Source organism: Aptenodytes patagonicus, chromosome 2 (genome assembly GCF_965638725.1).
Source record: "Aptenodytes patagonicus chromosome 2, bAptPat1.pri.cur, whole genome shotgun sequence".
Taxonomy (NCBI): domain Eukaryota; kingdom Metazoa; phylum Chordata; class Aves; order Sphenisciformes; family Spheniscidae; genus Aptenodytes; species Aptenodytes patagonicus.
The window spans coordinates 117044111-117055212 of record NC_134950.1 but is presented as its reverse complement, the minus strand read 5'-3'; the positions used below and the strand labels follow the sequence as shown (position 1 = coordinate 117055212).

The 11102-nt window shown below is 41.2% G+C and overlaps 1 protein-coding gene across 4 annotated transcripts in view; it reads right to left on the bottom strand.

The window, feature by feature from the left end:
* Positions 1 to 7324: 7324 nt before the first annotated feature.
* The window catches only part of BBS9 (Bardet-Biedl syndrome 9), a 328501-nt gene continuing 324723 nt past the window's right edge, over positions 7325 to 11102 (bottom strand). For all 4 annotated transcript variants that reach the window (XM_076330847.1, XM_076330846.1, XM_076330849.1 and 1 more), the window contains one exon: positions 7325 to 11051. In XM_076330847.1, the coding sequence (XP_076186962.1) occupies positions 11011 to 11051 (41 nt within the window). In that variant the 3' untranslated portion in view covers positions 7325 to 11010. The remainder of the gene's footprint in view (positions 11052 to 11102) is intronic.

Sequence of the window (11102 nt, the reverse complement as noted above, 5' to 3'; positions counted from 1 at the left end):
AGAACATTACAGTGCTGGAAGTACTTTGGAAACTGCTCACCATGCTCATAGACCACATAATTTAGATCCTTACCCAGGAAACGTTCACACATCAGAGTAGCCCCGATGAGGCCAATAAGAATATAATCACATCATGGGCAGAAGGCCCTCCTGTAAGCATTTGTTGCAGCAGGTCCCCAGAGGAAGCCAGGATAACGCCATTCAAAAGTGGGGCGACTACAGCGTCGGGGTGCCCCTGTATTCAGGTTCACTCTGTGTTGGGTTACACAAGGAACAGGTCTCTTCTCCCAAGGGGGTGCATCTCCTGGGTCTCCCAGGAGGAGGAATTTGGGTCAGTGGCAGCACGGAGTGCTGTGCACACAGACAGCCACACCTCTGGCCTGGGGGGGGATGTGATCATGGTCCCAGAAGCGGCCAAGGACAGTCCACCCTGTTGCAACCTGTTTAGTTAGCCCTCGCATTCAAACTGGTGCCAGACCTAAATTAATCCACAAATCCAGCTAAGCTATCAGTGTCTAGGGTCTCCCATGCTTCCCTTGGGAGCCAGTGGTTTCATGGAAGCTAGACAGGAACAAACCCAAAAGTCCAGCTGGAAACCTTCGGAGAAAAGGCGTGAGACTGCCCCTGTGCTTACAGACTATGCCAAGCAAGCTGCGTGACTTGGCTGCCCGCTGGCATTGCTTGGATGGCTTGCTTGGGACATGCACGGCGTGGAGCACCTGCAGGATGGAGACCCCAACCTTTCTCTAAGAGATCATCCAGGATGGTATTTCTTAACTTTCACAATTACTTTCTTAGATGGACTTGTTTTGAAGCATGTGTTTACCTTCATAAACGTTCATATTAAGAAAGAAAAATACCGACTAATAAATCACAGAACTGAGGGTTTCGCCGCCCCACAGTGGAGCTGCTTTCAGTTCTGTTGTGCCAGAAGCAACGAAAGCAACTGGACTCTTAGAGATCATTTCTGTGCATCTTCAAAAATAAAAAATCATCCCCACACTCCAAATTATGATGAATTGACATCTGAGCATTCCACAAAATGACAATACAGGCCATCTATTAGAGAAAGTAACATTGTGAGCACTAGCCAGTGCTTTTGGATCCACTCCAACTGGATGAATAGACAGCACAGTTCCCAAAATGCAGGAATTTTGCTGCTATGAAGCACTCAGAGGACAACAATCAAGCCTCGGCTTTGTAATGATAGGATTTCAAAAAATGGCCATTTATTTTAAAATAGTCTCTGTGGTTTGTAAAGTTGTTTCTGCAGAGCGCACAGAGGATAAAATGCACATACTTTCGCAGGCTTTCGGCTGCTGGCCCAAGTGCAGAAAAGGATTAAGACAAGACAGTTTGAATTTACATGATGCAAACTCGAAGAAACGAGGAAGAAAAGATGGCTCTGAAAGCTGTACTTTGTTTTCTCCTAGAAGAGGTGTAATGCAAACTAAGTATTTTTTCACAGCTAGCAGAATCCAGCCGGATTGCAAAGGTATGAGCCTGGGAGCAGCCGAACAATAGCTCTATTCACCCACAACCAAATTCTCCAAATCTGGAGTCTCACTTTCTGGGTTCCCAGACTAAGCCACAGGCCTTGAGTTTAATTGGGCTATCTAAAAAATGAGCACAATCCAAATCATCAGTTAGTTTTGATAATGCAGGCCTTAGCGAGGGAAAGGACAGGGGCTGAGCCAAGCCTAGCAGAGATGGTGCGGTACATTAACCCAAAAATATCCCTGTGGGCACGCAGTGAAGAGAGACGTGGGAGCCTGTAGGGAGAGGCAAAAAATTATTATACCGGTTTATGTGTATTTTCTAAGCACCACCTGGTGCTATAGGTTACAAAGGGTGGAAAATATATAAAGGGCAGCCAGATGACACCTCTGACGTGAGCCAGGCAGAGGCACAGAGCTGGGGGAATCCATGGCGAGTCTTGAGGGATGCTGGCACAGCCTGACTGCAGATGCAGCCTCTGCTGGAGTCGTGTGCTGGAGCAGGAGATTTACCTTTGAGAAGTAAAACTGAGCATCCCCGCTTCTGCGCTCTTCAGGAGCACAGAGGAGCCTGTGCGTGTGTGGGGAGAAAGGGAAAAGGGCTAGTGCATGGCTCTGGGGCTGCCCAGGCACGCTGTCAGAGCCTCGACTACCCCAGTTTCAGTTTGTCCTAGCTGAGAGTCAAACTCACAATCTTCTTACCACAGAAGCCACATGACTAACAGTCTAGCCCTGAGTAATAATGAAGTAGGCACAAAAAAATTAAGAAGGAGAAGGGTGCTGCTTCTGCTTATACCCTCTGGCTGTTTTTTTTCTGAACAAAAACGTCCTCTGGCCACTCGGGTGAGTAAGTTTACCATTTTGGAAACTGCTCTGCTACACCCACTGGATGCTGAATCAGTGAGTTATACAACTTCACTATTTACAGGCCATTTGATCTGCTTACCTCCACTGCACCGCTCACTTCGCTTGCAGTACTGCACGGCTGCCTTTGAAGGAGAGGTAGCCATTGACAGGGGTAAAAGTGATACAGAGAAGGAATAATTTGTCTTTAAACTTGGTGAATAAAAATTTACAGTAGGGAGGACAATGACCAGAGAGAAAGAGAGGAATGAGTTTCAAATCAGAAGTCAACGTGGAAGTGATTTGATAACAATCCTCTATACAAAAAGTCACAGCGCATGCGGGTTTCCATAAACGTTATCACAAAGCCTCCCCCATCTCTACTATAGCAACCCAAATAAATGAACACACAGGGAAATGCCTGAACTCACTTCCCAGCTTAGCCACAGAGGGATGGCCGTGCCCACTGGTTTGAGACCTAAGAAGCCTAACTCAGCCAAACACTCAGGGTTCAGATTTGTGTACTGGATATCTCCAGTGACAGAGAGGTGGAAGAGCATTTGTAGAAATTGTTTTTCTGGCCAGTGCAATAATCCTTAACAAGTAGGACCAGACCGTATTTTTGTGCCTATTAGTTTTTGTGCAATCAAAATTGTCAAGCTGAAAGTAGGAAGTTCACCAGCCTTAGCAATCAGGTCCTCTCCCGGCACGCTGTAAACTGGAAGGCAAAAATCAGTGGCCAGGTTTGAAAAAGTTGATCTTAATGAGAAGCGAGAAAGGTTAAATGTACTAACCCTGTTACTCATTGGGATTTATTTGCTCAGTTCTAATTTTAACTTTGGTTAGCCCAATAAAAGGTATCACATCACCGTCTGGGTAGCTGTCTTACAGAAAACAATGCAGCTACCAACTTTCCTCCGCTGGATGACATACTTGGGCAGTAGCCCTTCAAAAAAAGCTTCAACTTCTTTAGAGCACATTTGGTTTTCCATTCATTATTTTCCTGATGCTGAAAGCAATGTTATTCATCCCAGAGAAGAATAGCTACATTGTATTTCAAAGGTTTAACCAAAACACTCATTTTGCTGCAAGTTTTCCTTCTTTCAGGATTTTAAAACACATCTACAAAGCGGCTGCTGGGCAAAATCATCAATTTATGGTCAATGGGATCTGGTAGAAAAAAAGCAGCAGAAAGGAAAAGAAATGAATGACATGATTGCAAGAGTGACTGCTATCTACAAAAATGCAGATGACGAGAAGAAGGCCTGGAAGCAAAGGAAGGACTCCTCTCCCCATGAGATGAGCTAATAAATGTTGAATGTGGAATGACTTTGTTAAAAAGAGACAAAAATAGAAAAATAAAATCAATTCTTAATGCACTGTGTACCATCCACAATCTGTAACCACCTACACGTTCACAACTCTCTTCCACCTTGTTTTTGCCAACCTCACCTGTAGCACTTACATAGAAGACCACCCTTTACCTTCTCCAGTCCTGCTTGCCTGCAGTGAAGAAGTATCATCCACTTCTGCTTGGACCTTGCTTTCCTGTGACTCTCGATCTCTTGATTCGCAGTGGTGTGGGACTAGATAGGTACAACTGACACAGCAACGATAAACCATTAGCTATTCTGAAAGGCCAGTCGTATTGTCCATATTCTTCTTTGGTTAAACAACCAAAGAAACATTCATTTTCAGTCTTGTTTTACTGATATCAAGCTGGTTGTTATCACTGCATCCAGCCCTGCTGCCTGACCACCAAACACCCGAACATACTAATCCTGGGGGCACTGTCTTACCCAGGTGAGGCAGGATTCCTCTTCTCAGGAGAATACATTTCTCTACGGCAGCTGGCATGGGAGCTTTAGGACACGATCCTGCTGGGAATCCAGCTCCTTGGTTCTCCTCTTCCTCCTCCCAGGCCTTCTTAGTCACTGCCAGAAGGGGCAAATCCTTACAGCTGAAATACTGTTGCCCAGAGCAATGGGCAAAACACTCCCCTCACAAGTCACACACCTCTCGACTGCTTTTGGGACTTGCACCCTGAAGTCTGCAAAGCAGCTGTCCAGTGTCATGATGAAAGATACGCGTCGTACCACCATGAAATACCTAGTTAATGCTGGAACATCGCACTCAAATATGCTGCCAAGAGAAACTCTGTTTCTACTGGATCAGAAGCAATCATGCCATGTTAACCAAGCCATATTCTCACCAGTTCCCAGCTACAGTCATTGCTCAAGCAGAAGGAAGATGCTACACATCCAGACAGCTGGAAAAAGCAGTTCCTGTTATATATATGTAGCAACTTGACTGTTCTCCAATATTTATGGATCCCAACTGCCTCCACTTCATTATACCATCAGGGGAAGAAAAAGTACAATAATCCCCTTTAAGTATCTTGTAATTGAATCCAACCATGATCATAATACATTGTGGGCACTTGAAGTAACTATTAATTATTGAATGCTTGCTTCATAATGAATTGGAATATCATCCGTTACAGAACAACTTCTTCATATCTTCTCTAACACTTCCAAGATGCTGTGGAACTGGTCTATCCTTTAAAATGAATAAAGTAATAAAATCAATACAATAAAAACTTACTTATTTCCCAAACACACTGTAGACTTTGCGATACGGTCTCATCAGATTTAGCAAAGTAAAGAGGACTGGTCCAAGCCATCCTTGGATCAAAACCCTTGTTGTTTCCTGAGGTTGTCTAAGAATAGCACCTATGCTACATTCATTAACAATGATAAAATGTCTCAGTATAATGAGAGGAGACTGGAGGTGCCAATTTTTGAATAGCACATGAAATTCAGGAAATAGTAATACTAACAACATCATCAATTTAGAGAAAACATGGCAACTTTTTAAAAGATAGAGGGACAAGCTTTCTGTTGATCAAATGCCAAATTAAGTAAGTGCATTCTTCTTAATAGAATGCGTCCTGGAAATACTTCCCTCCCATACTCTCTTGGTTAGGGAGCAGAAGGGGAACATGCTGTTCACTGCTAGATTTCCTTAACTATTTAATAGTGCTGCTTTGGTTGTTGAAAAGCTGCTATACATCACCCTGAGAGTGACTTCATCTCGTAAGTGGCTGAAGTAACATGTATAAAATGCTCTGGGGTTTTATTTTGCAAGGGCCTATTTCACACGCAGCATCACTCTTCATAGAGAAGCAACCATTTCTGGGGTGGAATGCAGCAGCTATTTAATTAATACTGACTAGCTAACCCTCATGCATATTGTATTTTGGGGATAGTACCTTTTGGAGCGACCCTCATAATTTATTATATCATCTAGCTAGGAGTTAAATGGTGCTTATATATCATCTTATTATGACATGCAGCCTCCAGCAGAAGAGTATGGATGCTCTCCTGTCAAAATCAATGGCAAAATACTCAGTTAAATTCAACGAAAGTAGATTTGGGCCTCTAATCAGGTTACAGTAATGACTCAGGATGACTGACCTCCCTTCAAGATTTCTGATCAGGCAACAGCTTACATAATCGGAACAGCTTTTATCTTGTTTCTGCAGCTGAATACACGGTCAGTCTGCACCCAGCTGGAGCTGTGGTGGAGGGTGAGCTATGATCTGCAATGATTATTCCCACTGAGGAAGCACTCCAAGTCTCTATTCTGCTTATAAAGATGAATCAAAATATCTTATCAAACACTGTTATCATTTTGCTCTGGAGTCTTAACTGGTTTTGCCAAAAATAATTTCCAAAAGAATTATTTTTTATCATGAGAGTGTAGTGTTAAAGTGGTGCTAGCAAACAAGTGAATAATAATACAATATGCTCATGCTATATCAAATGGAAAATACTCCCATTAGAGCTAACATCAATTTAACATGCTGTAGCCTGAGGGTGTGGATCTTTTCCAGGGCTCCTGGTTACTTTAGTGATTTTTTCCTGCTATAAAAACATGATTTTGCTCAATCCTTTCATTTTAAGAACGAGGATGGATACTGAAATCTTCAGTACAGCAGGTTCAGCTGCAAGCATGGATGCCTCATACACACATAGTAAATCTAAGCACATGACAGTGCATGCGAAGGAAATGTCAACCTACAATGAGTGCATATGAAAATACAATGGTATTTTACTCCCTCTCCTGCTTTCAACACCATGAAACTCTTGAAAAATACCACAGTATTTTAAAATAACAATTATACTTATTTAAATGTGCTTGCATGTTGCATTTGTTTGTACTCCTTGCTATAGCAGATGTTAAGATACAGCAATCAGGACACACTGCCAGAGAACACAAGGTCAAATCAATTAATTGGGTTATGCTTCCATCCCATGATTAACTAAATCACTTGCTATACATTTAATGCTAACAAAAGTGCTAGGTGTCTCTGCCGTGATCTGCTGGTCTCCTGGATAAACCATATTCCCCCAAATTAGCAGCTTCTATACAGCAAACAGCTAACTATCTTGCAAAGGAGAGGGACAGAAATAATCATTCCTGATACTATTGACCATTATAAGAAGTTACAAGACAGGAGACAGACAAGTACAGAGGAGTTTCAGACTCTAAACCAAGCAGTGTTTTTCAGTCTTTATATGAATATCAAACTTGTGTTGAACTACTGCAATATTAGAATAAATTCTCATAGAAACAAGGCACTCAAAAACACTTCTAGTTTGGGTCACTTTTGCTAATTATAAACCCAGCCCTGTAGACACCAAGTGCCTTGGCCTCCCAGTTGTTTCAACAGGAGCTGAGGGCATTCTGCCCCCTCAAGAGGATCAAGGCTCACGAACCAGCGAAAAACTACACAAACTTTACTGTTGAGGAGCAAAGGAACTGTCACCTGCAAACAGCATATGAAGGTATCACATAAATACTGGAGGAACCTTATGTTACAAGGGAGTAAATGAACAAAGCAGCATGATGTCAAGGGGTGACAACAAACAAGGCTATGGGAAACTCAAGGTTAATTTCAAATAAAGAAGCAATACAGAAGCTTGGTTTCAGGAGTACGTCATATATTTTACAGCACCTTTGCAGCAGCTTTTTTAATAGATGATTTATAAACAGGATATTCTGATAAGAAGGAAAGATACTTATACAATATAATGCATACCTGTATTTTTTTTTTTTATGCTGGAAGGACTTCACATAGAAATATAATCTCTGCTCAGCAAATTTCAGTTTATAGCAGTAAATTACTCTTTACAAGCAATACAAGAATATTGAAACTCATCTCTAATACTCGCTGTATAGTAAATGCTGAAGAAGAAGAAAAGACAAGAAATTATAAAGTGAAACCCAGCCCCTTGAAAGTAAAGAAATGCTGTTTTTCTGTGTCATAGTTTAATAATAGTTGGACAGAAGAATCAATCTGGGGCTGGAAACCACAGTCCTAGTTTGAAGTCAGCATTGTGTTCAAAGCCCAAAAGATCAGCAGAGCCCAGACCTCCAGATTTTGATCATCAGAGTAGCAATTGTTTTAATCTGTTTTTCTAAATTGCAACAGCACAAAAACAAAATGAAAGAAAAGCCCTTGGGCAATAACATTCAGAAAACAAACTACTGAGAAAATAAACAGGTAAATACTTCTAGAGCTTAACAGAAATAAAACATATATATTTTACATTAGGACTTATTTTAGAAAATGCATTTCAAAGTGCTACAGCACAAATATAATAAAGTTGCCATGACTCACAGCATGCTTTTCAAAATGTCACAAAATTCCTTTTAGATATATGTATACAAAATTAATTTCAGTAAAATCACCATTGAAAATTCATTTTTATCTGTGAGCCACCTAAACATATAAAATTCTCCTTGAATAGCTAGATGTGCAGACAGGCTGCATATTTAAGCTGACCAGAACAGCTGACCAGGCATTACTCTAAAATCCTGTTCAGGATAGTTTGATTGGCCCGCAATGTCTGTCTTGGCCTCAGAAACATCGTCAATGAGAACCAAACGTTTGGTCCCCCCAAACTAGCAGTGTTTCCTTACATTTTTCAGTTGGCCAACTCTCCAACTTCAAAACTTCCTGTAATTGGCCTGACTTTTTTCCAGCCAAAAAGAACTTTCTTAAACATTCAAACTACGTTTGAGAACTGCTAAGAATTACTTTACAATATTTCCTCTTAGCCTGCTGCTAATGACTTCCTTCCTCTGAATTAGATGGACTATTTGGCATTGGGGGAAACTAAGTAATTTTTACTCAATGCAACTGTATTTCTCTCTTAAATCCTGATGATACTATCAAATACCGCAATTTAGTGCAATATACAAAGAGGTCATACATTACTACTATAGACAGTCCTACCTTTTTTTTTCCCCCTCTCTCTTTATTACCAGTATGTTTTCCCCCTTCTGTAAAACTATTCTCATGAGACCTCATTTTACAAAGCATGGAGCAGAAAAGGCAAATAAGAGTGCTTCTGAGCTTTACATCTTAAAATGACAGAATATAACTTAAATAAGAGTGGATGATATAATTGACCTGAGTGCCTACTCGTTGTTTACCCTAAGCTCCCAGTGAAGCCAGGCAGCTCTGAGCACTGGGATCACATTCAATAATGGTAATAGTGACAGAGTAATATATTTCACAGAAGTCTCATAGTAGTGTGCTTTCCAGCTATATTATATGCCTACAGCTTAGGATTCTTTGGTCCAGGATTCTACCCCGTTCTGGTATGGGCTTTCAGTAGTAACTGTGGTTGATTTTTCTAGATTACCTAGTAGTTGCTGACAAGAGGACAAAAGAAGATTTGAGATCTATAGTTAAAGTTTAAGCCTAATAGCTACAGTAATTGATTAGTTCTCCATGGATTTTCTTTGGTCATTGAGATGTGTACAGAGACTACAGGAGATTATTTTATTGTGTAATTTTCACAGCGCAGCAGGGTACCTTGACAATGGGTTGGATACCACCCTCCTGACAAAAACCATGGGGGAGGGATCAGAGTGAAGAAAACTTAGCCAGCAGAATCACTCCATAACAAGCAGGGGGTAGGATTTTTCCTTCCTGGGAAAGAAGCAAGATTTCTGGCCCCACAACTTGTAGATATCTGAGGTCTCCTGGGGGACAGAGTCATTTTTATTGTGAGTCGCTGCCCACTTCAGTCCTAGAGGTATCAGAAGCCTCACCCAGTTCCCTGGCCACTTAGCTCTATTTAATAGCTAACATGTTGAAAAAGGCTCCATGAAACATGGTTATGTCACATTTACTGAGCCAGAGTAGGACCAGAGGGTTAAGCAGCAGACGCACAAGTGGTGCAAAGCTGGTTTTGTTTTGGGGGTGGATGCAAAGAGGTTGAAAGTAGATATGGAGATGATGAATGTTGATGGCTTAAGACATCCTGAAAAATAACATCTCCTCTTTATCCACAGATCAAGTCTAGCACAGACCACAGCAACTGTCACAACCTCTGCTGAAACAGCACAAAAGTGAGTTGGAGAAACCTCTTCTACAGCTAGAACAGGAGTTGATGAACCCCTGTTGAGAAAACCAACAGGAGCATGGGATGCGGAGATGGCTCATGCAATTGCATCCACCAGAAACTAACCTGAGACCAGTAGTGCTTTTTGTATCTGCCATCCAAAAGACTGCAACTTGTATTTTGGTATGAACCAGCAACAGTCAGGAGAGGCCTCATTCACATGCCGGTTTTTACACTTGACCCAGGTCTCAGTTATTTTCAGTTCCAAGTATCTTTTATCGATATCTCAACTCACTCTCAGGAATCCAGACATGAGCCTAATGCTTCCAAACCGTAGGCTGAGGTCCTCTCAAAGGTTGCCTCAGTTTTTGGGTGTTGCATTTCAGGCACCTTGCATGGACCTGACTTTCAGAAGGTGAATACTCAGCACTTTCTAAAAACTCAACCCTCAAAGCACCTTCCAACTGGATTAATAAAAATTAAGGCACTCAAAAATTACTAGTTACTTTTGAAATTCTTACCCCTAACTAGAACAGACTGATTGACAAGACAAACAGAAATCACAGGTAACCATAAAAAGATCCATGTGTTGCTGTGCTCAAGGTACTTACAGTGTAAACTTTATTTACATTCATAGTGACATAGTTAATGGCAAAAGGGTTTGCCCTTTATGTCCAGTAACCATATTTTACTCTGTATCTCTAGAGAGCAGGAGTCTGTATAAGCAATGAGAGAGGGAAAAAAAGGTGATGGATTACCAGTTTTTCTTCTGGTGGTGAATTCAGCTGTCTGGAATTGTGAATGTTAGTACAGGAGGAAACGAGATAGTTATCTTTTGTCAAAACTGTGATATAACAAATGTTAATATAATCTCAAAGGGAGGTATAGTTCAGAATATCTTAAAAAAAAAAAGATAAAACATATCCTGAAACAAAGGTTGCTTTTAGCTATGTGTAAACAGTCTTTGATCAATCAACTGAATCCTTAGAAAGGGCTGATATATCGCAAAACGTAACACAACACCCCTATCACAGTTGGGTAAGTGCTTAAACTTCGCTCACAGAAAGGATGCTAGTAGTTGGCAGGGAGACCCAACCAAAATTCTTGGAATGGAACTTTTTTGTATAAATTAGCACAGTCCTCTCCTTCCGGAAGCTGCAATCAGTACAGGGTAAAATGGATTGGTACTGCTGCATTACAAATGCATTTGACATTAGATAAAAATTCCTCCTGAGGGTCGTCTTCAGATTTCATGGCTTTTCTGTTTCCTCTGCTGCATCCTCAGACAAACCTATAAAGGAGAAAGAAGATGCTTAAAATTCAGTGTACTTGGCAACTACAT